This window comes from Chamaea fasciata, unplaced genomic scaffold (assembly GCF_029207755.1).
Source record: "Chamaea fasciata isolate MVZ Bird 193981 ecotype frontalis unplaced genomic scaffold, bChaFas1.0.hap1 SCAF_3, whole genome shotgun sequence".
Classification (NCBI taxonomy): domain Eukaryota; kingdom Metazoa; phylum Chordata; class Aves; order Passeriformes; family Sylviidae; genus Chamaea; species Chamaea fasciata.
Window position 1 is genome coordinate 36,309,436 of NW_027094088.1, and position 26,150 is coordinate 36,335,585.

Genomic DNA, 26,150 nt, shown 5'->3' on the forward strand with positions numbered 1-26,150 from the left:
GCCCAGTGCCAAGGAGCAGTGCACTGATTCCTGCCAGGGGTACTCCTGCTGCAGCTTTCAGATGCTTCTAGATGCTCCCAGAACTGAAATGTAAGGGTGAAACCCCACACACTGGGGGAACTGGAAGAGGTGAGGAAGACAGCAAAAATTTCTTTCTTTTTACTAAGGAATTATATTTAGTAGCTATTTATTTACAGAAAATGTTACTTTACTGGTTTTCCTTGAAAATAAAAAGCACAAAATCTCACAATAGGAATTTTAATTTTAACATTATCAACATTGTGTGTGGACAGGTGCTGAAATTAACACCAGGACAGACCAAAGCCCGATCCTGACCTGCCTGCCCTGAGTGCTGGGCACCTCAGCCTGCACCTGCCTGGGATCCCAGAGGATTCTCCACGGAGGATGTTTAGGTATCTGAAGGGAGGGTGTAAAGAGGATGGAGACAGGCTGTGCTCGGTGGTGCCAAGCAATACGACAGGAGGCAACGGGCAGAAACTGATGCACAGAAGTTCCACCCGAACGTGAGGAAGAACTTCTTTACTGTGTGTGACTGAGCACTGGAAAAATTTCCCCAGAGAGGCTGTGGAGTCTCCCTCACTGGAGATATCCAAGAACGGTCTGAATGCAATCCTGTGCCATGTGCTCTGGGGTGACCCTGCCTGAGCAGGGAGGTTGGACGATGGAGGCTGGACCAGCTGACCCACGGCGTTGCCTTCTAACCTGATCCCTTCCGTGATTCTCCACAGGGAATCGCCCAGGCAGACTCGATAGGGACACGTACGCGTGCCTGGGCCTCCCCCGCTCCCTCACAAGCTGTTGTCCGAGGGACGAAACCTCTCCCGCGGCCATGGCGGCGCCCGCGCTCCCCTCACGCCGCCGGCGGGGCGGGGCCAGCGCCTCTCCCGGCGTGCCCCGCGCCGCTGTCATGGCGGCTCCCTGCGGCCGCTGCCCGCACATGGGCTGAGGGCTGGCGCGGGCAGCGTGCGCGTCTCTCTGGGCGCGGGGATCGCGGGCGAGGCGGCGGTGCCGGTGCCGGTGCCGGGGCGCGGGGCGGGCCCGGGCCCGGGCCCGGGCGGCGGGACCATGCTGGCCCTGGAGCGCGCCCTGCTGAGGGGCTTCCTCAGCCCCGCGGAGTCCCGGGAGTGGAAGCAGGGCGAAGTCGCGGCCGCAGGTGAGGGGAGGTCCCGGCCCGGCGCGGGGAAGGTGCCCGCTGGTTGTGCGTGTCCGGAGCCGCCGGACCGAGCCGGGCCCGCGGCTGGCGGCTCCCTCCCCCCGCGGGCATTTTCACCTCCGGCGCCCTGTCAGATCCTCGCCGAGCTCCTGGGGGCTCCTGCCCGGGCTGTAGGGTGGGGGAGGCCATGGGCTTGTCAGGCTGGAGGAGCGGGAGCGGCACTGCCGGCAGGGTGAGGCGGCCGGGGCTCCGCGGGGTTCCTTGGCCGCTCTCGGTGCCAGCGGCGGGGCCGTGGCGGTGCCGGCACTCGGGGGCTCGTAAGCACGGGGCTCCCTCCGGCTGCCTCCCGAGGGAAAGGCTGCCCGCCTGCCTGTTGGAACCTGGCAGTGAGGCGCAACGCGCTCTTGGAGCAAAACGTGGGAAGGAAGAGTCTGGCACGAGCTGCCTGTTCTGTCTTTATTAGTTATTCGGTCACAGTTGCTTGAGGGATCGCCTGGTTAGAGGGGGCTTGGTTAGACGCGGCTTTCCTGCCGGGGAACGCAGCACTTCTTAAAATGTAACCTTCGTCGTGTAAAAGTACTTCCATGTTTCTGGCAGACTAACATAGAGTTGTGCTCAAGCCATGTGTGCCGTGTTGTAGCATGTTGAAAATCTCACGTATCCTTACCTAAGTACTTAGGGAGTTTTGGAAAAGAACCGTACAGAGCTAATCAGCTCGTATTTCCTTACGTGACGTTTCGTTTGACCTTAATCATTGTACTGTCCAGGAATGGTAGCTGTTGTGACTGACTCCTTCCTGTCTTTTCAATGAGAGTTGTGCATGCTGTTTGTGGTGTGGAGTTTTCTTTTTCTGATTGTTTTTTTAGCTTTGGTTTGGTTTGAGGCACTTTAAGTAGTGTGCTGCTATAAGATGTGTGGAAAACTTCTTGAAGAAAGGCATCTTGCAGTACAGACAGAAAGTGGTGGGGTTTGTGTTGATTCTTAGTCATCACTTACATGGGCCCTTCCCTGATTGATGATCCTGAAAATAAATTTGAAGGCTGTGACCTTGAATTTGTATAGTGCCTTATAAAAAGCTACACACAGAATCAAAAGCAGATTTTACATGCTTACAGTTATGTTACTGGAAAGAGAAGAACCTCAGTATTCCTCATTCATCGTCATGTGTCCTTGCAGCCTGTAGTTATTCTGCAAACTACAGCAGTGCCTGTCTGGGCAAGTATAATCCAGTCTAAAAAAGTCGTCATTTTTGGTGAAAATCTCTCCAAAGCAAAGATTGGAGAAAAGTCTTTTGTTATTTTCATTCTCTGTGAGGGAGTGATGTCAGCAGCGTTGCAGAACCATTGCTATTCTTTTTTATATGTCCTTCCAGGTCCAGCTTAAAGGGGTTTTTAAATAATACATGGCACGCATTGTCTCTTATATCATTCAGTAGATCATTGTGGAGAACAGAAGTCAACTTTGGTCAACAGCAAAGTGGTGCAGAGACAGTAGAATGAATGAGTCTCTGTCACCCATTCCTACAGAGTCATCCACTACTGTTATTGAAGGTGCTTCTGCCCTCTGCATTCCTCTATTTCTAAAATTTAAGGTACTTGTTTAGCTGGATGAGCTTGGGGCTGGTATTCAGATCACTTCTTTGCACAGCTGTTGCTTTTGTGTATCCACAGCTGTGCCAGTGTTAAATTGGTTACCTTGGCTGCTGTTAGTGCAGCTGCAGTAACACTGAGCGCAGGGAGCTGCAATCCCCAGCTGGAATCACAGATTGATAGTAAGGCACTTACCCTGTGAAGACCTCTGTATTTCCTCAGCTGAACCATCACCAACACCTGCATCATGTAGTCAAAAACCTGTTACTGCATCTGCATGAGTTGTAGCCACAGCTACAGGGTAGGCAGATCATGGTTTTGTTCAAGAATAGCAGATTGTTCCAACAGGTGCTGTATTGTAGCATACCTGTAGCATATCTGAAGATAGCTTCTGTGGATAAAGTTGTTGCCTGGGTCAAGAACCTGATGGGTCTGAAGCTTCTTAGAAATATGCAGCATTTCTTGACTTCCCTTTGTCTTAAAATCAGGCTTTTAAAACAGTCATGGGCCTAAATCCACCTTAGTAATTAGTCCTAAGAATCTGCTCCATTTCAGGCTTTTCACTGAGATAGTATAGCTACCATAGGTAATAATTCTTTTGTAAGGATAAAATCTTACTGCGCATTGTTTGGGGGTATTCTAAGCGTGTAAATGAAGAACTGAGCGGTTTCTGCAGTTTTGCGTAAGACTTTATTCATTGAATTCTGCAAATATTGAATCATTCTTATTTGTTGCATTTCCCCTAAATAGGTTCTCTAGTGTTTGAAATTATTGTCTTATCTATAGGAGTTTACTGTTCATTTAAAATGTTTTGAAGGCAGAACATCCTGCTGTTGTAATTGCAGTATTTTAAAAGGCCATCCATTTATTTTTCCTGAAATTTCAGTGCAGATTTTTGTTTTACAGTCGTCTGGTCATTTGTGTTTCACTGTAACTTCAATACAAATTATTTTGAATGAAGTGACACCTGCTCTTGAGTTTCAGTGCAACTGCACTTTCCCTGCAGTGTAAATGAAGATACATTCTTCAGAACGGGAGTGATGGATACTTTCATTGGAATAGGTGTAAAATAGGTCTTGAAAGACAAAATTGTTTGAAAGTTGACATTCATTTTTGTGTTGATTTTTTTTCTTTTCCAGAAAGTGGATCATTGTTGCAGTTGATGTTTGATGGGAAATATGAGGCAATATTTTCAAACTCAGCCATTCAGAACATTTTCAGTGCATCTTCTGTGACAGAGGAGGACATTGACACTTACTTGGAGAAACAGATTCTTGCATACCTGGATTGTTCTGCAGAGGTGGATAATGTGGAAAGGTGGACATTTTTGTTTATTACATGGAAGTTTAATAGAGGCTATGTTTGATTTTTCCAAAAGGCATTTAAAAAAATTATCATTTGGATAGGGCCTTCAAAATCCTTGTACTGACAGGAAAGCAGAAAACAAATTTCTTGTGTTATTTCCCCCTCTCCCTTGGGCATGTCTTTGTTACTGTCCAGTGAAAGAAACAATGATGTTGTGATATGGGGGTTTGTTGAAAACATTAGCTTTATTGTATTTGAGTGGTTACCTCAGAAGGTTCTGCTATAAAGAAGTCACAGATATACATTCCTGTTGCCATATATCATCAAACAATTAAGTTTTCTCTCTCAAATGTTGTTTCACATTTATGTGGCTGCTTGAAATACTTTGTAATGTTACTGTCCAGCCCATGCCTGTATTTCTAAGTCTGACTTATATTGAGGTTGTTCTACTCTTCTTAATGAAAGGTGTTACTCATGGATGCTGTTCCTCAATTAATTACTTTCTTCCAAAGACTTTCTCTGATGGAATCTCTCTTAATGTGCTGTGGGTGCTAATTGTTGCTGTTAAGGAGTCTCAATTTATTGTTTACAGTTTGCTGTGTAAATGATGAACAGACTGAAATCTGACATGCTAGGGATAGTAGAAGCAGAAAACTATGCGTGTGTTGTATATATATATATTTAAAAGGTAAAAAAGTTTGACCAAAAGAAGAGCAAAAGATAAGAGAAGATAAAGGTTAAAAAATAAGAGGAAGGTAGTTGTTACCACTTAGTGTTGGCAGAGTCCAAATATGTGTGTTTTGGTATGACACACAAACCTAAGAGTTTTTGCTAAAATGCATGTTTGAAAAAGTGAGCTGAGATTTGCTTGTCATCGTAGTGTGTCAAAAACTCATCTTCTGCTGTGATGCACAATACAATGCACTCCTGCTTTCTGAGGTGGAGTTTCCCATGCATGTTTTCTGCTACGTGTTTCTTGTTTGGTGGGGTTTTTTTTTTTTCCTTACTTTATTGTGCTGTTACTGTTAAATATTAGCTGGAGATATTTTTCAGTATTTCTGGATTCTGCCACCTTGCAGTAGTTTGAATAACGTGACAAGGAAAGAAAAATCAGTCAGGATTCGAAACTCAGTCAGATCAGACTCAGTCCTGATCTTAATTACTGCTTCAAATATGTGTTGCTGCCTTTTTAAGCCATTCAGCTTCTTGAAGGTAACCATAATCTGTATCAGTGGAATTTTATATGTATCCTATTATAGTGCACTCCTACTGCAGACAGCAAAGGAATTCGTTCCTTGGCTGCTTATGCTCCAGCTCTGTGGTCTTTGAGGCTTTTCTTGTTTGCTCTGCAGCTCTGGGCTGCATTAGAAGCCCCCTTGCCAGAAGGTATGGAGGCAGATCTGCAATATTTAGTGTTTCAGAAGCAGACAGAGGTATTCTGCCCAAAATTATAGCCTGAAGTTAATTCAAAATGAAAGCAGAGAGTCTTCAAAACTCATCAGTGTCTGCCAGAAACAGTTTTGTTTGTAGCATCCAAGTGAATTTTTCAAGCTCCATTAGTAATAATTTAAGAAGTTTTGGGGGCTGAAGGAAGTAAGTTGTGACATTCTCTTGTGCAGGAGAACTTCTACTGAAGTTGCCTGTCTGAAAGACAGATAATTTCCTGTTTTAGGTAGGCACTGCACAGCCCTTTGACCTGTACTGTCTTGGTCTCCCATGACTTTCTGGGTTAAAATGTGTCACATAGTTATTTTTCCTACCTGCAGACCCTATGTCCTGTGAAGGCCATACGGAAGGAACCTCTGTAACCTTTGCATCCAGACTTTGCATTGCTTATTATGAAACTTGGGGGGGGGGGGGGGGGGGGGGTAGTGGGGTGGATATGTTTCTATTTTTTTTAATGCCTAAAATGTAATTTTCTTTTTCCACTGAGTGATTCAAAGGAAGTGCAGCAAACCTTTTAAGCTCTAGCCCAGAAAATTCAGTAAGACACTGGTTTTCTTGTAACTTTTTGTACATGGGATAAATTAATTTTTTTTTCTTGAACGGAAAATTACAATTCTGGAAATTTAAAAACACAGTAGGAGTTGAGTTCAATCGGAAACAGAAAGTTGGATAATGTGGATCTTATTCTTTTTGCACAATATAAGCAGTGCAAAGCATGGTTTTGTAATGGTGTTTAAAGAACTCTTAAGGAGTTCTTTTTCTGAAGCTAAAACTGAGTAGCTTGAGGGCAAAACAGCTCAAAATTTGGATCTAGGCAGTAATTTTTTTGGACAAGTTCTCTGTAACTTTTCCCACTTTCAAATCCATAGTTCTACAAGGACAATGATTTAGCCGCATTTTAAAAACTGGTACAACTTTTCTATCCTTTTAACTGATTGCCTTCTTTTCCCTGCCCCAGACACATTTTCACTATGGAACTTTAAGCCTTTACGTCCTAAAAATGAAGCATTCCTTATAATAAATGTGTTGAATAGGATTTTTTTTTGTTTTATTTTTTTCCTGCTGTTACTACTTATGCAATGCTTAAAAGCTCTTTTCTACAGAAAATGTAGCTTCATGGCTGTATTTTAATCAGTAAAATTTGGAGGATGAAGCAATAGGATATGTGTTAACCATGCAGAGGGGGAATACTTGTTTTGGGGTTTTTTTCTGAGCTCTGCGGGAAGGTGGTGCATTCCTTGCCTGAGGTACAGTTTGATTGAAAAGACTGGAAGGAAATAATGTGCAGGTTCCAAAATCTAAAGGAATAAGGAAATTAACACTGTTTTTTGTTGAGCATGTATTTACTACTTCTACCTTATTCAACATATAAATGAATACTAAACTTGGCAGAAGAAATCCATACAATAAAGCTTGTTATGAGTTCCCAGACTGAGCACTGAATGGAATTTCTGGTATTTCTCACAGAACATCTGATGGTTGGTTAACTGGTGTGCTGTATATAGTGAGAACTGAAAATGAAGAAATTCTTGCTGTTTCTGCAGCTTGCTTTGACGTTCCTGAATTGAAAAAATAGCAAAGTTAGACACTGAAAAGTTTTGGCTACTCTTCTGTAATTCCTGGCATTACTAAAAAGAACAGAAACCTGTAACTTCTTAAGCAGAACCTGGGTATTGAATATTTTTTCTTCTATTTTGTTTGGGAATGCTAGCATTATATGCACACCCATTTTTTAAAATACAAATGCACTGTTGTTCTTTATTTTTGAGGAACATTTGATACAGCAATATGAATATTAAGCATGTGATTCTGCATCATGAAGAACAATTGGACTTGGTGTAAACAGCGTTAAAAAAAAGGCAGTAAAACCTCATTCATACAGAGAAAGGAAAAACAAGATGAGTGGATATCCTTAGATATATATCTAAGGATAAATGCAAAATAATTTATGTAGATCACCATAGCAAAGGGGCATTTGCAGCAGGCTCTCCATTGCTTTTCAGGCAGCCTTTGGGAGGTGAGCACCTACAGGTCTGCATTGTCAGTGTGAAGGGCAGTCAGGGAGACAGAATGCATTTTCTTGGGGAGAAAAAATAGGGGATAGGCAAGGGAGGTCAGCATTTGCAGGGATGACAAAATTGGTTTGAATTGAAATTGGTTTTCTGATACAGGGTGAGTGTGATAGGGAGACTGAGAGTTGTTCACGAATCTGAAAATGGGTAAAAGAAAAATAATTTGGTGATGAAAAATTAAACAGTGGAAAAACAGTATCCCAGCCAAAGTAATGGATTTGGTTATCAGTTGTTCTGGAGATGTTCTGCACGGATAAAACTGTGTCTCTTGAAGCAAGTTTGCTTTTCAGATAGATATCAGTAATGTTAAAATAAATAAATAAATTTTTTACTAGCAGAAACAGTGTAAATTATAAAATAATGAAAATGATCTTCAAAACACTAGAGTATCAAATCACAGTGCAGGGATGGTTGATTGTTCTATGTGTTAACCTTTCAGAAGCTTTGGGGCATAATTTACCATGGGAGAAACATTAGGAAGTTTATACCAGTGTAGATATTTTGTGTGCAGTGGTAATAATTTAGTATACAATAATTGTTAGTGCTTTATGTTCTTGAGTTATTTGGAAGTTTAATGGTGATCTTGGATATGTGTTCATATTTCCTAGCAGGTAGTTACTGGCTGAATAATGACAGCCAGTAAGTGTTACCTTGTCTTGTTTGACAAGAACTCTTTATGCCAGTCCTTGTTCTCTCACTTTCCTGGAAGATGGTTTTGTTTTTTTTTTTTTTTTTGTTTGGGTTTTTTTTTTTCATTTTCAATTAAATGTTCCCCACCCCTGCTTTCTTATTGTTCTACATCTTTTGTTGCATTCTTGCCCACCAGCTGCTTGTTTGTGTTCGGCTTTTCTATTTTACTTTGGTTTTTAAGGGGTTGTATAACACTTTATTTTTTTGTTTGGATTGGAGGGCTCTTACATCTCTAAGTTTCTGTTTTTACAAAAAGAAAGGACTGGGTTTTTCTGTTTCAGTTGCGCTCCTTAACATACCAGTGTTTATATCAAACCTGCGCAATTAAAATGCTAACTTTTTGTAGTTTAGGAGGCCTGTTCTCTGTGTGTTAGGGCCTTTATCAGTAAGGTTCTTAGTCATTAAGGTATCATAAAAGAAACCAGAATTTTGTATATAAACCTTTAAAAGTCTACACCTGTTAAATTTACCATTAAATTCTGAGAGATTGTGCCCTGCCTTCTGCAGACCACATAGATTATTTGCTAAAGAAATCATAGTAATGTAAGATGAGCTTAGTCTCGTAGATAAAGAAAATTTTGCCATACGTAGTTTCAGAATTGAAACAAAGTCTCTTAATTTCATTTTACCATCAATTACCATTATTTAAAATAAAAGCCATGATGAATTAGATACTATTTACTGCCAAAGTATCTGAACCAACTTGGAAGTAGTATTCTGAATTTTTGATGTAATTTAATTTTTTTATCACAGGGAGTGAAAATAAAGTTATGTCAAAACAAAAATAAACTTCCTCTTTTGGAACATGTGCTAATGCAGTATTTTTTCTGTGAAAATGCTGAGAGTTAGAAGTATCATAAGAAACTATAACAACCATGCAATAGGCAAGTACTGGATTATCTGGATCCTTTGCAAATCTTCTGATCTCTCATAGTTATGTACAGCCTTAAATTGTGAAATATATAAACTCTGCCTCCAAAATGCTTGACATTAGTTACAACCTTTATAAACAAACAAGTTTCAAGGAGTTACAGTTTCCTCTGTGTGTTCTTGAATATTCCATTGATTGTACCCTCCTCACGAGTGATTTTTTTTTTAAACTGAGGATTTTGAGCTAGCATAAGATTAAATCAGCTCTTGTAGCCTTAAATGAAAATGTAATATGTTGTTAATTGCTGTTCTTATCTATTTTGCAGGCAGAGGCTGATGTTTCTGCTGGGTGTGGGGAGTTTGCAGCTCTTTGTTCAAAGCAATTGGACTGGGCCTCCTGTGCAGTTAAAGCTTCAGGATTTTTTGCCACCTGAACTGTTACAGAAATTCTGTGAGGTAGGTTTGGGTTTTAATAAGCTGGCCTTTTGTTGTCACTGCTTTTCACAAGTAACCATAACACATAGGTGTGTGAGAGGAGGCACCATCTGCAAGGCAGGGTGCTAGAATGAATTGCTGTAATTATCAAACCTACTGGCTGCTATTGCAGCATCCTCAGTTATATCAGCAGTGTCCTAAAAGTAGTGACTGTTTCTCTGCTTAAGGTATTTCCTGCTGGAATTGCTGGGTTTGGATGGAGAAGATACCTTTAATACAGGCAAGCATTTCCTCAAAGGGCATTTGCAATCAATAAACTTTTTATGTGTTTCTTTTGGGATACATTCTTAGCTGGATCGAAGAAAGATGTTTATAAATAGCTTAGAAATTTCCCCTCCTTAGGGAAAGGTAGAAGTTGCATATCTTGCAAATAACAGAGCGTTTGGCACATGCTAACAGTAGATTTGGATGCTCAGTATCCTGTTAGGCTTCTGAATGCCAAGTGAGTTGAGGTAATATTAGTACAAAAATGCTAATTTAAATAGAGCTTTTGGAAGCAGAAGGGAATGTAGGAGATGAAATTGAGGACTGTCAGTTTTATTTATTTAGTCATTGTTTTATATAGATTCCTAATCAACACCCTAACTTGTTTTAGTGGGATGTGTCTATTGTTCCTCATGGCAGTACCACAGCCCAGACTCTCCTCACGTGGGTTCAGCACAGCTTCTTGATTTTTCTGGGGGATAGAGCTGTGGTAAAACACTGACTACTGCAGTGTGTCAGTGAAGAATGTATCAGTAGTCTCTGCTAATGCTAAATCTATACACGACTTTGAATTTGGAATTTCACTAAGAATAAGATATGGACCATGAGCAGTGTGAGTGCTGCAAACTGTGAAATGAGGGGAAGTTGGAGTATGTGAAAAGTTTCAGGTGAAACTGTTGGCTCTGCTGCCTTATTGTGACATGTTTTCCATAATTCATAAAATCTTACAACATTTGCAAGGTTGTACTTCTAAATAACTAATTCAGATACAGTATTGCTCCTGTTTTTTTAAATAGATGTTTATAAATTTGGGTTATCTTTTAGGGCTGGCACAGGATGTGTAGATAGGCTTATTTTTCGCATCATTTTTGATACTTGGAATTCAGATCTCATCTTCTGATGACTAAATAAGTAACAGTGGAAACCAAGTGTACTAAACCTTTTAGGGTGTGAAATGAGTTAGCAAAAATTTTGAAGTGTGCTGCCTCTGAAGGCAAAAATAGTTCATTTTGCCTTTATATATAGTAAAAATTATAAAACCTTATTTCATTGATTCTCTTTATAATTTTTTATAATATTTAATATTATAATATTGAAATATTCTTGCAAATTTTGGTTACTGTTTACTGGAAAACTATATTCTATGTTAGTGTGTATGCACAGGTTGCAGTCTAATGCAGTCTGCAGCCCAAGATGATGCTTATAGGATTGCTGTCACTGACAGAGTTCAGAGACCTGGAAAATACAGTGTTCAGAATTTCTATTAACCATTTCACAGAATCATAAAATGTTTTGGCTTGGACAGGACTTTAAAGATCACCCAATTCCAAGCCCCCAGCCATGGGCAGGGACACCTTCCACTAGACCAGGTAGCTCCGAGTTCCCATCCAACCTGGCCTTGAACACTTCCAGGGAAGGGGCATCACAGCTTCTCTGGGTACCCTGTTCCAGTGCCTCACCACCCTCACAGCAAAGAATTTCTTCACCTAAACCTACTCCCTGCCAGTTTTAAGCCACTCCCCCATGACCTGTGACTACGTACCCTTGTAAATGGTCTCACTGCCTCTTTCTTGTGGGTCCCCTTCAGGTACTGGAAGGCCACTGTTAGGTCACCCTGAATCCTTCTTTTTTCCAGGCAATTTCATTTAATGTCTGGAAGAATGAGATACTGATTCCCTGCTGAGTAAGGAAATATTTGATCTCCTGTTTAGTTTCTGACGTATTTCTTTAGTGGCTGGGAATGTGATGCTTTGAAATATGTTTGCTTATGCAGGGGTGATATTGCAGAAACTAAACTGGCAAGAGATTATAAAGGAAAACAGACTTGAACATACTTTGTTTCTAATGAGTGCTCCATCAGACTTCCATTTGGCTTCAAGGTTTAGCTATTAGTGTGTTCAGGCAGAAGTTTACCTTTATTTCTGTTACTGCTATCTGTATTGTCTTCTGACATGTTAATGTTATTTTTTCAAGAGCACTACACGCTATTGTGCTAAAATGTAATATCCTGGGCTCTTCTTTATTAAAAGTCTTAATTTGAAAGGTTTTGAAGTAACTTTCTGTACTTTTCATTTCAAGGATTCTTAGTATATAAGCACTCTGTAAAAATGAACATCTCAATAGTGACATTTTTGTGTTTCCTTTAATCCAGCTTTCCTCTCATACATATGCAGATATTCAGAAAACATGGGTTAAAAATGGAACTCTTAACTTGCTCCATCTGTTGTAACCTTCCATATTCTGTCATCAAGACTAATATAATCCCTTTTTAAACAGGTCATCCATTTTCCAGATTTTCAAACTAAAACCATTTTATTATGTATTCATGTTTCTTTTAGCCTGCTCTAAGTAATGTCACTAAATTTCAGCTTTACAATATCTCATTTATTTCAGGAATATTTTCAAAACTGTTACTCTAATTTTCAGAACACTTTATTGGGTTAGTCGTTGTTTCCAGGGCATATTACTGCTGCCATTTCTATACTTGGAAAGTTTCACCTCTGGATCAGTGACGTAGCTTCATTTCTGCTCCCAGATAACTTCTTTCCTTATGAGTGCAGTAAGGCTGCATGAGACTGTAATTAATTTTGGTAAAGAATAAATAAACTAGCCTCTTTAAGGTGAGTTGCTAGTTGGAGCCTCTTGGATGTCTTCAATGAACAATATTCACGAGTGTGTGTATTATTTCCCTTTCCGCAAATTGAGTCTAGCCTTCTCTCTAAACTATGGTTGCATTCCTATACTCTATTAAGTTTTGGTTTTATGTCCTGCAGAACTGGCTTGTGATCTTCACACAAAAGTAGCATTTTATTTATTAGATGTATTTCAGTTTTCTAAAATAACTGTGAGACCTTACCACACCAGTTAATAGTCTGACTGATACTACGCTGAATTTTTTTAATGAGTGATTGTGGTAAAGGAAGATTAAAAAGTACTGAATTCTGGATGAAATGGATTAACAGTTGTGGTTTTGAACTTGTTGGGGTTAGCCTAAAACATGATTAATGAGCTCAGTGCTTAAAATAAGTGGCTTATAGTAATGGGCTTCTTGTGTCTTAAAAGAATTGTCTCTGTCTCTGCATGTGAGGAAATAAAAGGTACAAGGCTGTTGAAGTTGGAGCATATTTATTCTGCCTTCAGAGCTTTCATGTATTATTTCATACAACTGAGCTCAGTATTTTCAGTGGATGAACTCGAAAAGAATGTGCAGTAGTACTAATGAAGACCACTGGTGATTAAGAATGTTGTGAAGACAAGCTGCTTGCTGCTTTATTTGTTGTCTGATTTCATATTCACAAGTAGAATATATCTGGTAACAGTGAGAAGCTCCATCTGTAAGATCTTAATCTGTTAATTGATAATGCATGTAAATAACTGGCAGGAGTCCTCCAAATGCATTTATCAACAGTTCCTGCTCTTCTTTTTGTAGCTTCCAGGCTGATCCCAAAGATAAGTTTTGGAATACATTTGAACATTTTTTTTTCCTTTTGTTTTTATTACTCCTTCTTTTATGCATTATTTGATCCTTTTGCTGGAATAGACTGAAATATTGCCACACTTCTGTTGGCATCTATACCCATGTTCATAACTATTATGAAAAATTCCAATGTATTATGTAGCACTCCTGTCTCAAATCCAGTATGATTCCTTGGTCTTGTTAATTCAGTCTGTTGTGAATTCCTTTTTTTCAGGCCCAGATGCTTGGCTTCCCATTAGCATGAACTAGGTGGGAAGAAAAACGTCTGTGCTTGAGCAGCAGAATATAGGCTTTAAAAATTATGCAGATTTCTCCCTCTTGTGGGGAATGTAAGGATGGATGATAAAGGCTAAATCCAGAGGCATTGTCTTGTAAGCAAAGATAGTCTGCCAAAGTAGCCTACAGTCTTGCCCTCCATTCCCTTTCTATGAATATAGAACAGAAGGGGGAACCCTAGTGCAGTCACTTGAGGAATACCCTATGATAGCGGAGCTAAGTCACCCTCATAGGGTTTATGAGCAAGAAGTTTCATAACCAAAGTACTTCTTGGACATGTAGCACTCTCAGGCAACACTTGCTTTTACTAGCTCACCACGATTGTCTTCAGTCTGGACCTCGGCTCTCCATAGGTTACCTGTTACTGATATCGCTTGTAAAACTGCAGACAGCCTCCTGTGTAATCTTACCTCCTTTGCAGAAAGTTGAAGACAAAAGCAGTATTTCCATTGCCTTAAAGTCTAAAGGGTGAATTCTGTTTTCAAGGACCAAACCTTTGGCAGGTTACCTCAGTATATCCTCTGTTAGTCTGGAAGGTAGATCACCTTAGCTTTGCTAAATGTCAGATTGTTGTGCAGTAGTCTTTGTATTTTTAAAAATATGAGCAAGAAGAGGAACGCTAATTCTCTAAACTAAAATTCTCGTACACTCTGTTTTTAGAGCTATTGATTGTGAATAGAAGGAGCTTTCTTCTTCTGATTTTTATTATCGTTCCGGTGGCATCAGTTGTGCTGGGAAGCGCTTTTGAAATACTGTGAAAGTGGAAATACCCAGGAGTACTGTTCAGCTTGCAGTTGATTTAGGACTTTAGTAGTAGTAACTTAAAAGTAGCCATTAAATTACTGTTTGAAAGTTGAATATAGAAACAACTGTGCTTCAGAGATTAAAAAATACGGATCTGAGTGAATTGAGCTTAATTTGTGTGTATTTTGTGTGTTAATTTGTGATGGTGGAACAGAACTCCTTGCAGGTCTAGCAGTAGTTGGATGACTACTCCAGCGATTTCTCTGCATATGTTCCTGAAGTAGTTCTCTAGTATATGTTTCTGTGCTTTAAGAACATTACTCCTAAATTATATAAAATAATTATACTTTGTGATGTCAAGTTTGATGAAAAATAGAAAGATTCAAAAATCTAACCCAGGTTTACTAGGTCAGGATCACTATATTAGGAAGTCATCGGTTGTGGCTGTTTTGAGATATGTGAAATTTTTGAGCTACAAGATAGGTTCAACACATTGTATATTTAGGTGTTTAAACACAAGAACGCAAGCTCAAAATTTCTTTTTCCTCTTAGCCAATGTTCTAGAGATTTTGGTGGACTTTGATTCTTAACTCTGCAGTCCTTGAAGCCATAACACCCTAAACATCTACCTCTTACTTGTAGCTGTTCTCTCACCTTAAAGACCACCTAAGGGCAGTGAATTCTGCATGGATAAAGCAGTCTTAGAGTATAGGCTGGAAAAATGAGTGTTGGTTTAGACTTTTTCAGCTAAACGTAAAGGATGGCTGCTTTTCTGGATGGGATTTGTTTCGTGAAAAAGGACATGGATTTGTTAAAATAGAAGATAACAGTTCTTTGGCTCTGGGACTTCCTGGCTTATTTTCAAGGTTGTAATATGTCATCAACTTTCCCTTCTTCCTCCCTCATTCTTTGTTAATGTTACATTAGCAGGACTTGGTTTTGTGGTGAAAGGACTTGAAATGTGAATTTGAGATTAATTTGTTACTACAGTGCTTAAACAAGTATAGATAACTCCAGCATTGCAAGGCTGTTTTTGAAAAAGGTTTTATAACAAATCTCTTTTGCTTTCCTGTTGAGTATTTTAAGTGTGGTCAACTTTGATTATAGAAAGAATAAAAAACATGCAGATAGGAAAAAAGTTTACGTTAAACTAAGAATTTTATTGAGTGTCCCACTATGTGTGTGTGTGTGTATTTGAAAAATTAATCTTATGAGTACCGATTGACAACTTTCCACTCTCAAAATTACAGATGTTGATAAGATTTTTCCTTTCTGAATGGCCAGAGGTGCAATAGATCTGGTTTATTTCCAGTTGGCAGTTTCTTTCCTTTATTCTCAAGTGGTTTGTCTGAGTGTTATGATCATAATTTTCCACAGTGGGATTGAAATGACTACAGTGATGTCATACAGGAATTCCCCTTTGTCCCAAATCTTTGTCCACAAAGTAGAAGTATTTTCAATGCTAGTGCAGACTAAAAAAAACCTGTAGTAAATCAGAATAAGCTTAAAGATTGCTCTATTATTAAAAAGTGGTGCTGGAGATTCATGTAGATTAACATTGAATTTTTGTCTTCAGTGTAATCTGTTGATACAGGTAATGAAAAGAGTTTCAAATAACTCAGGAATTATGTGATTCATTTAGTTTAAAAAGCTGAAATATGATTCAAGTAACTTATATCTTGGTTGCATAGGCTGATAAAGAATCTTTCTCAGGCAAGTGACTTCAGTGCAAGCTGTCATTTAACCTTCTGTGTTTTTTCCCTTCCATTCCCTTTTCCTGCCCCTTTTATACTGACTGAAGACTAAAACCCTATTTTTTTTTTTGTTCATTAAGAAAATCTGTTATATGAGAACCAGGAATAGACTGATAAATGGACATCTCGCTGAGCCTGAAGATAGACTGCTCAAATGCTTTCCTTGCATTAAAAGGGAGGGGAGAATAGGTGACTGTCAGATGACAATCACCACTGAGAGAGTCCCTGGAGAGCTACCTCAAGGCCATTAAGTAAAGGAGTTACGGTAGAGAGTGTCATACAGGAATGCATCCAAAGCAGGGAGAGATTTTTATTTATCATACAAAGGGAATAATGGCTCTGATATTGCTGCTCTGATGCCACCCCAACAGGAAGCTCCCTCTGGGGAAAGAAAATGATAACACATACTGACAGCACTGCAGGAATATCTAGTGTATTTCAGTGCTGTAGGATTAATTTAATTATAAAATTGTTGTGTTTCTGTGATTGCAAATTGAATGGCATGGATTTACCAGAAGCTTTTCTCCTTAGATTGTGGGAATGATTATATTACTGTAATGTGTTTGGGGTTAGTTGACTGGATGACATGTGCATTTCAGGTGGGAGGAAATCAGTGTCCTGCAGATCATGTTGATGTGGTGTATCCGGACAGCAAGAAACAGTACAGAGTTTACCATGATTTGGTAAAAGATTGAGACTCCAAGAGATGGAGTTTTTGGTCTTGTTTTTTGGGGATTTTTTATGTTTTGAGAAGACTTTTTCCTTAACTACATTAATAGCTTTTTTTTTCTGTTTTATATCACATTATTTTTTAATAAGTTTAAGTTTCCTGAAACTTGTGGGTTTTTTCCCCCTTCTTTTAGCCAAAGGTGCTGCATGCAACTCTTCTGAAGATGCTGGTTCTAGATGGTGAATCAGTCTATACCTTGACTTCTCATCCTATTTTGCTGCTTATAGCCAGGATAATCCTTGTGAATTCAAGACACAAACTCTCATCTCTCCAGGTAAGAAGTATGTGACTAATGACTGTGACTACCAGTTACTCCTTGGTTGGTTCTCCCATTCTTTTCTTCGTACCTCATTGAATCATTCTGACTTCCATTTCTTTTCCTGTAGCTCTGAGGTTCTTCCCTCTTAAGAAACAGTTGGGGCAAAGTGATTGCAATTAATCACAAGTATCTTCTTAACTCACCGTCTTCCCCAAAAAAGAGAAGAAAGGTGTCTTCATTAGCTGGAAAAATCAGAAAATTTAATACAACCAACTTTTTCAAGACACGTTCCTGGTCATATTATTTGTCTGGGGTTAGCTGGGAATACCCTATAATGCAGCTTACATATCCTATACCCTTTTTAACAAGCTTTTGGATGCTGTTAACCATTACTATATGAATTCTAAGTCTAAATCTCTGTTGTGTGTGTGTGTTAAAAACAAGCAGACGTGGTGAACCACCTCTCAGAGGCTCTGTACCTCCCTTGTAGTTCAGCAGCAGCCTGGTTGATAGCAGGGTTCTCTGAAAGTGGGGGACTTTTAACAGCAGCAGCTTCTCTTTATTGAATTCCAGTTGAACAGAATTTGGCTAGAGATCAAAATGCCACATGGCCTCTCTTTATGCTTGGCTGACAACATCCATTCCCAGCTGGGTCTTTGTGTGAGTGATGAATTAAACTGTGTGGGAGATGTTGGCTGTACTGCATTTCTGGAAACCAAGTTCTCCATCGTTTTCCCTCTTATTCACAGATGAGTGCTGTTGAATTTCAGCAACTGGGTCAGTCAGGGAAACAGAAAATGTACGTGGTATAGAGAATTCCCCTGCTGCCTCCCCTAAGAATGACATAATGGGGGGCTTTATTCTACAGGGTTGAGATTCAATTATTCGTGTCTACATCAAGTTTGAATAGTAGTTCAAAGGCAACAACTGATAGGACCTACTTTCATCAACAGGTTTGTGTAGCAATTAAAGCTTGCCATTCTTTTTCCTTTTAGCTTAATTCAAAGGTGGCCTCTTAATACTTTTGCTGCTTTAATAGCAGTGCACATTAATTTAAAACAAGGTAACATACTTCAAAATGTATTATCTAAAGCATTAATAAAACCTTGTATGCTATTTTTCATGTAAGAGTAAATGTTGAAAAATCATCTGCAGATTTTCAACTTGGCTCCCAAAGAACAGTGCTGATAAAATATTGTACACAGCTCAGCTGGCTTATCTGAAGCTTTAAAAATATATTCTCACTGATTCTAGCATTTCTAAGTGGTAAGCATGAAGCCTCAGGAAATTGTATCATTAAACTGGATACTCGATTGTGTGGGAAAATTAGTACTTCATTGTATAAAGCTAAATTCAAGTAATTTGAAACTTGTTACTTAAATTGCCTTTAGGTTTCTAAATAAATGATGAAATGTTGGGATCTGACATCTTTCATGAAGCCTGTTTGTGTGCTTTACTCTGTCCAGCTTGCTATCAAAAGTCATCTTTCATTGCTCTTGGAAATAGATGCTATTATTCTTTTTGATGGTTCTTTTCTGGGGACTTTAGAATCAGCTCCATGTAATTAGTTTAGATGTTTGTGCTTGAATACTGCACAGCCCTAAGGTCAGTCTGAAGCATACCTGCATTAAAGTTCAGAAGATGGGTGCCTCTGAAGCAATCAAACAGCTTTCATAGAAAATGATTGGTGTGCTAGCAGCACCAGAATAAATAGCCTCTGTAGAAGTGTGCTCTGCATTCAAGATTATAATCTTAAATATAATTTTGAGACTAGAATATTAAAATTAACTTTTCCATGCATTTTCTCCTGCGACTAGAGAAGAGGTTAAGAGACTAAGGGAGTTTATGCTTTGTGTACGCAGCTTTCTGAAACCAGGTGTTTCCTGGGCTGTGGTTCAGCTCTGCCTGCTGTAGCGTGATTGCTTAGTTCAGTAACATCTTTGCCCTTCTGAAGTTCAACATAAAGACATTCAGACTTTCAATTGTGATTGTAATGTTTTCTCAAGAGCAATTCTGCTCTTATTCTGCTCCTATTCTGCCTCTCTCAGGATCCTTTATGCTGCCACCTGAAGAAATAAAAAAAGGTCAAACAGAACAGGAAAAAATGCATAGAAGGATGACAGTGGATTATCAGAAATACTGAATGGCTTCCATACAAACAGTAACTAAATAGTTTAGAGCTCTTCAGGCTGGAAGATTGCTGAAGAGTGAGATCATGGCTTTCTGTTAAAATAATCAATGTGACACAAAAGAAGATAAGTAGGAAACAGCTTGATTTGGGGTTTTGATTTTGTTTTGGTCCTTTTCTGTTACAAGAGTTAGGAGCTATGAAATCAAAGTAGCAAGTGGCTGCTCCAAAATAAATGCATGCAACTATTCCTTTTTTTCTGCTGTTCACAGTGTTTCTTACCACATGGTGGTACTAAAGATTTGCAGGGTTCAAAGAGCAGTTAGAGAAATTAATAGAGGGAAAATCCATCAAACCGTTGGAGCACTGTAGAGCTCCAGTTTAATCTTTACACTAGGTTATGGTTGTTTTTTTACTAAAACAGCTATTTTGGACATTCTTGTATTTTTTAGAAACTAGAATTGAATAGACTACAAAATCTGTATTTTAAAACCACTTTTTTTCCTTTCTCTTCTTAATGCCCTATACTTGTTTTGAACTTGAAATATCCATAATTTCTTTCAGACATTACCTTGGTGGACTCTAAGATGTATAAATATTCACCAGCAGTTGTTGGAGGAGAGATCACCTGAGCTATTTACTCTTGCCCAGACCTGTATACAGCAAGGTATATTTCTAGTTACTTGTTTTATTGGCTTGCAGCATCTCTCTTAAGATAACACAGGGGAGGAGAATTTGTAGTCATAACTGTTTTAATGCTTATCAGACGCTTACATGACTGCAATCAGTAGAAAGGGAGCAGAATTTCACTTAAGTTGGCATGGACTTGTAAGGCATACACTATTTTTCAGCCTCCAAGATGAAAACGTGATCGTAGACAAAGGTTTTTTGACAGTGACTTGTTTTGAGACTCTTGGATCTGGTTCTCAGAGACAGATGATATAAAGTACACGTGGATATTTTTAGTCAGTTCCTTTCTGGCGGTTTTTGCTGCCTGGTGCCTCTTACCAGTTTGTTTATTTTCTCATTGAAGCCATCTAGTATTTCAAAGAAGTTTCAACATTTCATATTCTATAAAATAAATACTTTAAAACCTTTTAAATTGTCTTTGAGTAGGGCTTGAATAACCCACTTGCTTGTCTATATCAAGTTCTCAAGAAAACTTTGTGTTAGTTACTAGAGGGAAAGACCTTCAAATTTAGGAGAAATTACATTTTTTTCAAGTGTTAGGTCAATATCATCACCTGAATAGAAGACAGCTGCAAGGATTCTGTGCTGTTCTGTAGCAGCCATTATGTAAAACCAGTTGGACTTGGTGCAGTTTCCCATCCCTTTGGCCATGTGCCAAACATGGTATGGGGCGCCAGTAGGATGTTGTAAGTTTGGGACACCAGTGCTTCTGGGCCACTGCATCAGTACTAGTAATGATGTGAAGCTTTCCCCAAAGGTCCTTGAAGTTTCAAAGTGCCTAAACTTCCCAAGCACTGTGAGTAAATGGTGTTTAGGTAGTGGTGAGGCTGCTTCTTAATGTGTCACTTGAGTTCATCATATGGCTTTAGCACAAGTAATCTTGTATTCAGCTCATTGAAACTTGCTAGCCGCAGAAAATCTAGTTGTAATCCATGATTAAACTTTTTTTTTCCTTTGAAATTATATTGTGTCGCACTGTTCAAAAGTTGCGTTTTTGTGTGGTTTCCACTGGTACCTGCATATCCAGTATTTTGTAGGCTTGGAGTAATGTTTTTAAATTACTAGTTCGTGGTTCATGTTTTTTTTTAAAAATGTTTAAATCTTGTCTTTGAAAAAGTTGTAACTAGACAGAGTTTATCTATGCAAATTTTGGTTTAGTGAATTTGAAAAGCTGTGTAAAAACTATATTCAGATTTAGCAGCTTTCTATATTAAGTGAAAGGTTTTGAGGATTAACAAGTCCTAACAAAAACCAAAAAAGCCTAGGAGGTTTAAACAGTAAAATCTGTTTGTGCTAGAGGTGACTGCCAATCTCTAAATTCAAAAAAAATCCAAAAATTCAGAGAAAATATTTTAAAAATCCTCGAGAACAGGTTCTTTTTTTATAGTAAGACTTTTTAACACCAATAATGAAACTTGTTTGAAAAATTAAGCATCCATTAAGAAATACAGCCTGAGTGCTATAACTGGGTAACCAGTCCTTTTTATGTACTGTGATGTTGTGAGCTTTTTTGGACTTCTTATTATCTAAATATTTTTACAAAATGCAGACATGAAGCAAAAAACCCACTTCCATTGAAGAATAATCAGCATGAATCATTTTCAACTTAATGGTCTGTATTTGCAGGAATATTCTCTTGTAACTGACTGTACTTTGATAGAACTTAAATATATAAGAAATACAAATGCTTTTATGCTGGATGAAAAAATGTCAAGTCTTCTTTCCTAAAGACTTCAGATCTGTTCACAAAGGTATTTTCTCCAGTTCAGATGAAGAACATGATTTTTATCATTCAGCAAGTCAATAATTATTTAAAAAACAAACCCACAAACAAACAAAAACTCAGCATACAAACAAAAAACAACCAAACAGAAAATGTCTTATGAATCCCAGGCCACCATTCAATACTCAATCTGCTGTTGAAACTTTAATTTGAGGCTTTCTACTTAAGGGGTGGGTAGTAGCTGAACGTTTTGTTCTTAGGTTCTTTAGAAGGTCCAATACAATTAGAGTTGTTTATTTTCTGCAGAAGTGATATTTCCTAGTTCAGCTTTGCTGTTAAATATAAGAAAAGATTGAACTTTTCATTTTTTCTGGTAGTAATCCTTAAATATAAAACTTGAAAAATGCTTTAAATCACATATGTCTTTTATACACTGTCAGTGAATTTTTAAATGTGTGAAGGTGTAAAGGACAACAGACTTTCTCTCATGGTATATTAAGTGTATTTTTAAAATATGGTTCTCCTGAACTGCATTCTCATCTCTTTTCTTTTTCTTAATTTGCAGTGACAGAAGCAGAAGCTTTGTTCACAGATGGTGAAAGCTGGCACTTAGCAGTTCAGTTCCATCTTGAGTCTGCCTATACATTTTTGTTTTACTATGAATATAAAAAAGCTAAACACTGTTTCAATGTGGCTAAAGACATAACAAAACTGCAAATTAACCTTACAGGTAAGTTTTGCTTGTAAAGTCTGTGAGGATGATTGGTTGGACCAAAGTAACCTATTGCTTGTTGGGGTTTTTTTGTGACTAATCCAAGTAATAAAGAACTGTACTTTGAAAGAGCTTGATGTTTAACAGGTAGGTCTTAGTTGTCTTCCAAGAATTAATCTTGCTCGGAAGAGAAATATGACATCTAGTTAAAAAACCATTCCTGAATGGTTTTTGAGGAGTTGGGGTATTTTAATCCTTTCTAGTGTTTCATGTCAAATTCTAGGTCTAGTTGCATCTGCTGGTGTCATGATCAATATTTTTTGCTTGGTTTGGTTTGTTTGGAGACGCTTATAAAGGTGTCTGCATGATGATTCGATGCAGTCTTTTACCTTTTGTGCCACTAGCCTAGATCTACTCCGTGTAAATAGCTTTTAGAAGTCACTCCCAGGACTGGTGTCATCACAGGAAATAAATAGGAAGGTCAAATTTCTGATGAACAGAAATCACAAGGATTCAATCACTATGGAGACTTTGTAATTATCCTTTCAGAACCTATTCTTTGGCATCAGGAAGATCAGATTGCTGCACTTACAACTTTACACGCATAGATATGGATCTATGGTCTAGCTGGTCCTGCTAGGCAATCTAAATGACATAAAATCACACCTTTTCTGGATGAGAACTTATGATTGTACCTGACTAGGAATGCAAAAAATCTTTTATCTAGTTTTTTCCTGTAGACTTATTAGTAGAAAGCGCTAAGGAAGTGGAACTTGCAGCTTCCTTACTTATATCACTGTATGTCACAAGGCTTATGCTTCTTCATATCTAGGCTGGAGCTGCAGCTAACCCTGTTTATTCCATGAATCAGTTTAGTAATTTAATTTTAAAAACGTCAAGCCATCAGCAGCAAGAAAAAAAAGCCCTAAACCACACAAAAAACCAAATAAAAAGCCAGAGAAACACAAACTCAAAGAAATTACTTGGAACTCCATGCTTATTTAATCAAAGGTTTTAAAAACTTTCTTTGAAAGATCTGTAATGGACATAAAACATAATAGTTTCTATCTGAAGGAAATCTATACATTTCAGTTGATCTACCCTTTTTTTCCCTGTATGCAACAAAATCTCTGCGTGTGGTGTGTTCCAAGTGTGGCATTTATTGCCAAGTTGGTATTATAAAGTATTTCTCTTTAAAGGTAGTCAAAATTTTTCTCATTTTTTTTGTTAAAAACATCAGTACCTATGACGGTACTGTAGCTGTAAAAATGCAGTTAACTGAGAACAAGTAAAATCAAAGAGACAGGTGGTTATTCACTGATAGTCTTCATGTTGGATTTTTTTTCCCTTTAAAGGAGATCATCAGATTTTGGATTAATAATTTCATTAAATCTTACTTATAAAAAATCTTCTTTGGAGAAGAAAGAAAAAGATAGGATGCAGTGGAATTATTTCTATTTTTTATTACTTTACCAGGAGGTTATGATAGTCCCAGAGAAAGATTGTGGCGGTACAGTATCTTAGAAGAATGTTGTGAGACTCCTAAATGTTCTGTGGTTTATCTCCATAAATCTATTAACATAGTTATGTCTAACCTGAAGGCAAATGAACTGAACTGAACATGTGGGAATTGCTGGCATTCTAGACAAGTTCATTTGACATGCATGTTTGGGCTAAATGAGAGGAATGTTACATCATCGAAAAAGACTTCAGTTTAATGTAAAAATCCAATCTCTTGCAAAGACATTTTTAAGGCTTTTGGGAGGAATTTCCTTTTTAGGAAAGGATTTGGAGAGGGTTATATGCATTAATGGTTGTAATCCTTACTAGCTAAGTATTGTATTGCAGCATAGAAATATATATTGTTATTAAAACAGAGATTTTAGGACCAATATTTTCCAAAGTTATTTCAGTAGTGTGTGAATAAATCATACTTGATCTGTGAACATTTTTTAAATCCCATTAATCCAAATATGTATTGTGTTCATTTTTTATTGAAAAGCATCATTATGCCCCTCAAATGAGTCATAACCATCAATAACTCTACAAAACAATTTCCTCTAAAAGAGGACACCATGATCCTTCTTGCATATAAATTTAGTGAAATGAAGGGTAGTAATCCAAAATGAATTTAGGATCAACAGATCTAGAGGATTAATGAATTCTGAGATCTGTTTATTCTTTTCATGCCCAGTAATGCATGTCTGGGAACTTTTAAAATGAAACAGAAAGTGAAGTTTTCTGTTTAGATTCCTTTTACTTTGTGAGGATCTACCATAGAATGTTAAGGGTTGAAAGGGACCTTAAAGATCAAGGACAGGGACACTTCCCCCGTCGGCCAGGTTTCTAAGGACATTACCCAGCCTGGCCTTGAACACTGCCGTACATGGTGGTATAAACTGACAAAAATTTTTCTCAGCTTTAACACATGTGATACGTATTTTTCAAGTAAAAAATAGTGTTTTGTCCCTGTAACAGCAAGGAATTCTTAGGTTTAAAAAATGGGGTGGGAGGTGTGTGCATATGAGAGCATAAACAAATCACAGTTTCTGAGTGGTAGTAAACAATTTCATTTGTATCCAGAATGAGTTTCCTTCAGCTGTTTAGGCAGTAAGACATAACAGGAAGTGAATTACAGCATAGTGGTTTCCAAGCAATATTAAAACAGAGAATTGAATGCTACTGTGTAAAATCAGTATGAATTATTAGCCAGTGTTTCTCTGTATGTCTCTTGTCTGCAGTGTGCTGTGTGATTTTCCAAGTGATATTTTTAGAACCTTTTTCATTTCTTCATAACCTCTTAATACAGGGTTCTTCCACTAAAAGGGGTAATTGGCAGAAAAGGAGAAATCAGTTTAATTTCTGGCTTCCCCACTCATCTCTTTCCACTTTCAGGAAGAAAAGTGTGTGACTGCTATTTCAGTGCCTCTGCATGATGATTCTTATGGACAGGGGCCTCATCTTCAGGCCTTTGTCACATGAGCAGTCTCTCTTTACCTCAAAGATTTTATATACTGAAAATTTTTCAAAATTAAGAACTTCATTAGATTTTAATTGGTTCTGCAAAAGCAGCAGTGGATTAGCTCTCATTCCAACATTTCACACTGTCTGAGCATTGTATCACAGTAATAATGAACAGGCAAACCTCCAAATTTTATAGAGTAATTTTTAGCTCCTTTTTGGTTCTGGTTAGGAGCTAAAATTCTGTTACTTGAAGTTACTGTCCTGAAATTACGCTTTTATTTCTCTGCATTTTGCAAGCAAGTTGCTAACAAAAGAGAAGCAGATGCGTTTTTCCTTACAATTTGGTATAAATGTCAATTATGCCTTTAAAAACTAATAAAAATTGTCAGTGGGTCCAATAAGGAACTGAAGACAGAACACTGAGAGGAATTTCACCTTGTGCATTCTGAATATTGGTTAATTCATTCAGCCTTCACTGGTTTGCTTTTTCACTCAGTCCCAGTATTACTTTTACAGTGTCTTACATGCCATATTCTGGTAGCATCATGTCTGCAATCCTTCTTCAAAGACCTAACTCTTCAAATGAAGATTTGAAATATTTAAAATGATGGCCTGTAAGATATTATGGGATTTTCATTTGCATAAATGTCTCCATCTTCTAGCAAGCAAATTGAACAATTGTTTCTGGTTTATTGCTTGGAAACACACAGGGAAGTGATGAAACTTGATGACTATGAGTTTTGAAAATGCTGGGTTATGGGGAATTTAATTAAAAGCAGCTTTGCAAGATCTATATGGCTGTGTTGGTGTGTTTGTAATGTGCATTACTTTGTATGTTTGCTGGCAG

The 26,150-nt window shown here is 38.2% G+C and overlaps 1 protein-coding gene across 1 annotated transcript in view; it reads left to right on the plus strand.

Moving 5' to 3' along the window:
• The first annotated feature begins 850 nt into the window (after positions 1–850).
• Positions 851–26,150, plus strand: part of TTC27 (tetratricopeptide repeat domain 27) — a 114,725-nt gene continuing 89,425 nt past the window's right edge. The window contains 7 exon segments of the mRNA XM_066178598.1: positions 851–899; positions 902–1,174; positions 3,903–4,080; positions 9,473–9,602; positions 16,961–17,101; positions 19,779–19,881; positions 22,193–22,357. Coding sequence (XP_066034695.1) covers positions 851–899; positions 902–1,174; positions 3,903–4,080; positions 9,473–9,602; positions 16,961–17,101; positions 19,779–19,881; positions 22,193–22,357 — 1,039 coding nt within the window.